General features: G+C 38.3%; 1 protein-coding gene across 1 annotated transcript; it reads right to left on the bottom strand.

Annotated features, from left to right (window-relative positions):
• Positions 1-1,440: 1,440 nt before the first annotated feature.
• On the bottom strand, positions 1,441-4,872 carry CYCJ18 (cyclin J18). Its single transcript, XM_089140070.1, has 10 exons — positions 4,783-4,872; positions 4,591-4,667; positions 4,037-4,151; positions 3,850-3,948; positions 3,749-3,766; positions 3,614-3,684; positions 3,230-3,356; positions 3,090-3,150; positions 1,780-1,867; positions 1,441-1,691 (listed from the first exon to the last, which is right to left on the bottom strand). Exons 1-10 carry the CDS (start codon positions 4,840-4,842, stop codon positions 1,655-1,657), a joined length of 753 nt encoding a protein of 250 aa, XP_088996196.1. The 5' UTR covers positions 4,843-4,872; the 3' UTR covers positions 1,441-1,654.
• Positions 4,873-6,152: the final 1,280 nt, after the last annotated feature.

Here is a 6,152-nt window from a genome sequence, read left to right as displayed (position 1 = left end):
GGGGACGCCGAATTTTGAAAAATAATAAATATAAAATAAAATCTATAAATACAGAGAACCCATTTGTGATTTGATCAATTTGACAACCAAACTAAAAGTAAATAAATCGGATTAATAAGACCTAAGGTTTGGAATTTCTATTTATCTCTGACAGCTTGGAGTTCCACTTGAATGACCTGGATATGTTTCTCTCAACAACAGCTCTTGGGTTTTTTTTTTTTTAGCTGATTTCAATGGTTGAGAAGAAGCAATATAGTTTGATGGTTAGAATAATAGGTTTGAACCAAATAATGTGTTTTGATTTAATATGAAAGAGAGAAACGGCATAGTTAAAAGAAATGGAAGGGTAGATTGAGTATTTAATATTTTCATGAGGGAGAAGGAGGTGAAAATGCTTAGGAATCTTATAGGGGTGATAAGAAATTGGAGCTCATTATAGTGGACGGGGGGGGGGGAAAAAAGAAAAAAAAGAGGGGGGGCGGGGGGGCGCCAAAAGGGGAGAAAGGGGGGGGGGGCCCCCCCCCCCCCCCCCCCCCCCCCCCCCCCCCCCCCCCCCCCCCGGGGGGCGGCCCCCAAAACCCCCCCCCAAAAAAAAAAAAACAAAACAAAACAACTAGCTACAACATTAGCAACACAACTTTACAACAGACTGGGTGGATCTATCCATCTTTTCTCTCTTCCTTCTATTTCCCAAAGCAATTTTTATACACAGAGAAGAAGAGATGACTAAAGAAATGGAGTAAACATGGAAAAGCTCCAACAAGATCGAGCATGAAGGGTATCGAAGTTTGCAAAAATAAATAAAGCTCCAATAGCCTTCTTCAACTTACCCTCCATTTATAAGAGAAAACGTTTTCGTAACTGAGACAAAGCAGCACAAACCTCTCAGCAATGATGGCTGAAGAGGATTCCATCTCTTACAGCAGTGAATATGTCACAAGGGATCTCCCTAATAATTTGACTTGTTTTAGATTCTGTATTACCATTAGGGAGTAACTCAGGATGGTAGGTAAATGTCAAGTCCTCATGAGCAAGGGAATGGGTGTTTCATGGATATCCATGAAATTTCTGCTTGAGCTTGTTTTACACACATGAAGACATGCAACACTGATTTATCAACCTGCAACTTAGCGGATGATTTAGAGAACACTAAGGCGTTTGTTGCAAGGTGGGGGGGAAAAGGGGAAAAAGGCCCGGGGGGGGGAGGGAGAGAGGGTTGGGGGGGGGTGGGTCCCCTTTCTTACTCCGTCCCCCTGTAGTTTTAAGGCTGGGGTGGGAGTTGCCCTCCGCTTGTCTCTTCCCCCGCCCTTTCTTTTGGGTTTGGGTGTCTCCTTTTCAGTTTTCCCCCCTTTTTCCCCCCCCTTATTCCGCCGCCGCCGGCCTTACAGCTTGACGCCTCTTAGCTTTATAACAGGCTAAGACCTTGTTTTAGCCCAAATAATTTGACATTAGAAAACCAACAATTGAGAACAAGATCATGAAACCTGTCATCATGAGCTAACCATCAACAGTTCACTTAATGAATTGCCAAAAAATTACAGAACTGAAACTCCACAATGGGGAACGGTACTTGGGGATGAAAATTCATCCCTTGTTGTCGAGTTCAAACTATACAACCTTAGGTATCATTGCATCAAACTGGATTTTGAACCAATCACCCACCATTTGAAATCAAGTGATTGTTGCCCTTCCTGCTAGATCAAACAAGGATTTAGGCATGAAGATGTTGTTCCAGTTTTTAAATCTGATAAGTAAGTTTTGATCTTAAAAAGGTCATACTTTTCTAAGTCATCCTTCAGTACATATTCAAGAATAGCTCTTACTATTTCTTGAATATCTTCTTCTCTGTAAGAGGTAACAAATTTCACTGCAAAACGAAGTATCTTAAGAGTTAGCACAGAAGTGAAACTTCAAGCATAATTGTCAACAGTGTACCTGATTCCCCACTGCCACAGTACCTGGCTCCACTCTTCATAGGGGCCTGAGCTTAGCCTCTCAGCTCAATATAATCAGGTAACAAACGGGTCCAATTCATAGATTGGGACAGACGAAAAGGGGAGCCCTCCAATAAGTTCTAGAAATGAACTACCCTCACAGTACAAAGTAAAGAGGAACATCCAAAGAAACTAGGTACCCACTTATCCCCATCTGAGTTATCTCCGAAATCAATAAAAGAAAAACTCATTAAATATTCACGATCTCCCAATCAACAAAACTTAAAGGAGTACCTTCATGAGTATCATAAAATCCACATGCATAAAGGTCCCATTCCCAGCAATCAGTGGAGGTCAAATAAAAGGGATCATCCTCACATGATAGGTCTTGTGCTGTAATGTTGCAGTTCTAGACAATCTACTCCTGGGACCAGGAAGCCTCAGTGAGGAATGAGATCAACCATAGGCTGAGGTCATTAGTAACAGTTGATGACTCTAAAGAGTGTTTTCAGAATTTGAGTTTGCATTCTATCTGTTTCTTGTGCATGGAATGAGGGATCACATATTTCCAGTGGCCAAAGGCCGAATCAATTGGAGAGAGGAAGAAGCTGTGTCATTTAGCATTGACTCAACATGCACCAACTTATTTTGGCTTCTTCATGGGCCAAGATCTGGGTTCAGTCCAGCTCTTATTCTCACGGGCATCTAATAACTGGTCAGGGTTAATCTCAGACATGGGAAATAAACTTATTCTCAGTCACCAGTCATCTACTGATAGGATATGCATTTGCTTGATGACTATAGTGTGTCGATCTCACAGATGTAGGCCAGAAATCATTACATGGCTATCTAATAACTCAAACAATTCTTAGGCACCATTCTGTAAAAGCAATGTAAATGTACGTTTTTAAAGTTATATAATCTAGATAAAACAGATCTATATGCTTCCTTTTATATGGATTTACTAGAAGACAACCACAGCCCAAAGACTAGAGGCAGTGACACCACTTATATTGGTTAGACATCCATCAAAAGTTTGTGAATCACTTAATTTGCTACAGTGGGATCAAGCAAAGATACTGCTCAGGTTTAACTGCAGACTGTCTTTCTCAGCAGCATACCCCCACTTAGTGACATTTATATAATGAATCTTACCCCAAGGAAGAAGGGGAAACTCCAGCTGCTGCATTGGAACTGTAATAACATATGAAGCAACCTACAGAAATACGAACACCATCAATGGTGCAAAATATAGTATTAAAGAAAAAAGGTATCAGCACATGAAGAAAACATGCCAAGACAGACGCAGCTAGTGAACAAGGAGAGTTAAAAAACACTGAAGTCTCCTCTGTTTCATATAGAAGATCCATGATATCCATGCATGCTTCAAAGTTCACGAGTTCCCCAACCTTTGCCAGTTCTCTGGAATTCAGGCATTGAGACAAATATCATAGGATTAGGTACAACAAGTAATCAGTGCCCAGGCAAAGAAAGGAATAGAACCCAAAAAGAAAAAAAGAACACTTCCGCTAAATGGTTCTCCTATGTGAATCATAGGTTCCATCCCAAAAGTATAGATTAGAAGGAACAGAGGCCAATAGGTATATAAAGAAACAGTAGTCCTACTCCATAAATCTGGATATCAATTGTACAGTGGGGTATTGCATATTAAACCTCACCTGAACTGAATTAGAAGATCTTCCAGGAACACAAAAGTGATATTTGATGCACCAATCTCAAAATCCAACACCTGAGAGAAACTTAGTTGAAGAGCATAACTAATGTAGAAACCTCTCTATTAGCATGATATTTACCTGCATAAAGACTATTTCCTAGGAACGGTTCTCAGCATCAGTAGGTCTGGATATACCAGAAAATAATAGAAATATCTTGGTTAACATTCTGGAAAACATACTGCTTCCGAAAAATCTCGTGCTGTGAAATGCTGTTCCTTAATGACCTCATCTCCCAGGGACTTCAAACTTTTTACAGACAAAGGACAAGAATCATGGAGCTGCAAATCATGCAAAGTTGAGAAGATACAGAAAACAATGGCCGTGACAATGACAATGAATTAGGACGATAAAAGACAGAAAACTTGCCTTGCTTGAAATCCATATCGAAATTAAGGCAAAAAGCTGCAAATTGCTCTCTCTCAGGGGTTTCAAAAGCCAACTTCCTGTATCACTTTCCTGCATAATCCTAGCTTTCCTAGAGCTAGATAGCCAAGAAACATAACTGAAGATAATAAATAAATTGCAATAGCAAGCAAATCAAGAAAACAACATGAAGTGGAGCTATCCCAAATTCTGTTAAATGAGAACACAAAAATATTAGCTGAAACTCCTAAATCCTTGGTTTCATTTTTTAAAGAATCCGCTAATTTCCCCAGTCTCTTTTCAACATTTATGATCATTAATAGTATATAGATTTACCAGATGCAAAAAGTTAGCAAACCATGATTCACCAAATAATGGACGAGATGTTACAAGTTTCAACCATGAAGCCACAATTCTACTCAGACATATATCGGCAGAAACATAAATGGATAATGCATCGCCTTCAATAAAAATTAAAAAGAAAACGAACGAATTAAAATTGAAGAGGGTTTCGTTTGTTGCAGATATCAATAAGAAAAGAAAAGAAAAACGATTACCTTTTAAGAGAAGGGCAAAATCGTTCAGCGAACATTGATAATGCCGTGTATTTGACGATTGGAGGAACTCCCAGTTGCTTTTTCGATTTTCGCCACAAAAAAAACAAAACAAAACAGTTTACTAGGATTGTTAATGTCGAAAAGATTATAAAAGCTATGAATCAAAAATAACAGTAATGCTGAGTTACTAACAAGAGATGAAGAGATGAGGAACTCGACGATTCGAAGCCGCAATAGACGAGGAGCCTCCATTTGATTTTGTAGTCACTGACTCACTCTTTCTCTCTCAAATATCCCTTTTTCAAATCATCGACGCTTTTAAAGAGAGTCTGTGCTGATGTGGCATGCTATTTTTTCTACGTCGAAAAGCAAGAATCACTTCCTTGACGGGAGCATAAAATCTGACACTATTTTGACCACAAAAATAAAGACCCCATAGAAAACACATTGTGGATCTAACGAGACATGCTACAGTCCAAATTCAATTTGGGGTTCAAAGCAAATCTAAATTGTCTCTCTCTCCCTGTTGTTGTTCTGTCAAGCAGTGAACATTATCTGATACACCTGAAGTAACCTTTCTGGGGTGCAACCTTAAAGGTTGGGTTGACTAATCTTGGGGTGAAGACACTATAAAACCCGTATTGCATGAATCGGAGTGTCTAAATACCTTAAAGAAAGTACCTCTACTACGTTTCAGCTCATCTGACAGTATTGTGAGAACAAGCGTTCAAGTATATTTGCAAATTCCTCAATGACGATTCAACACTTAAATGCGCAACACTAAGTTGCATATGACCACGATCAAATCAAGTGGTCGAGGTTGAAATCTTGATCACTCCGCATTTTTTTTTGTTATAAGTAGATATGGTTGAAAAAAAAAAAACGAGTGATTAAGATTTCAACCTCGACCACTCATTTCATCCTCACCATACGTAGCTTAATGCTGCACAACACTGAAGCTCTTTCTCATATTTAGTTGGACTTGGTAAAAAAATGAGGAAAATAATAAAAGTAAGAACTAAATTTGAAAACTCTTTATAAAATTTTTATTCAGTTCTTTATTCTTTACCCCCCACCTATTACGCATAGGTCTTCACATATTTATTTTTTTTCCACCCTCATCTTTTCCACCTCATTTAAGCAGACAAACAATGCCGTAGGATTTATGAAATTGCAAGTTTTTTGAAAATGTAATCAAACAATGGTTTGGACAAATTTTAAAGGGTAATATGATGCTGGAAGATGATTAGATCCATGGTTTAGAAGGTTTAGACAATTTTTCATTATTCAATTAATACAAAAACATGGCCTTAAGAAAAGTGGTTAGAAAAGATATGCATAACTTAGGCCTTGTATCTAGTATGAACTCAAACATAACTGATTGGAAGACAATAATCTATATCTGACCCCATTTAGTTGGAACAAGGCTTATTGTTGTTGTTATGGAATCACATCAAGATATTGAATAATAACAATTGCTCTATTGAGATTACAAGAGATGTTTGAAAGATACTCAAATATATTTCAGAACTTCAAATTTAGTATTAAACGCAAAATCATTG

This window comes from Hakea prostrata, chromosome 11 (assembly GCF_041222555.1).
Source record: "Hakea prostrata isolate BN-2017 chromosome 11, UWA_Hpros_2, whole genome shotgun sequence".
Classification (NCBI taxonomy): domain Eukaryota; kingdom Viridiplantae; phylum Streptophyta; class Magnoliopsida; order Proteales; family Proteaceae; genus Hakea; species Hakea prostrata.
The sequence above is the reverse complement of the archived record's forward strand: the minus strand, read 5'-3'. Positions and strand labels throughout refer to the sequence as shown.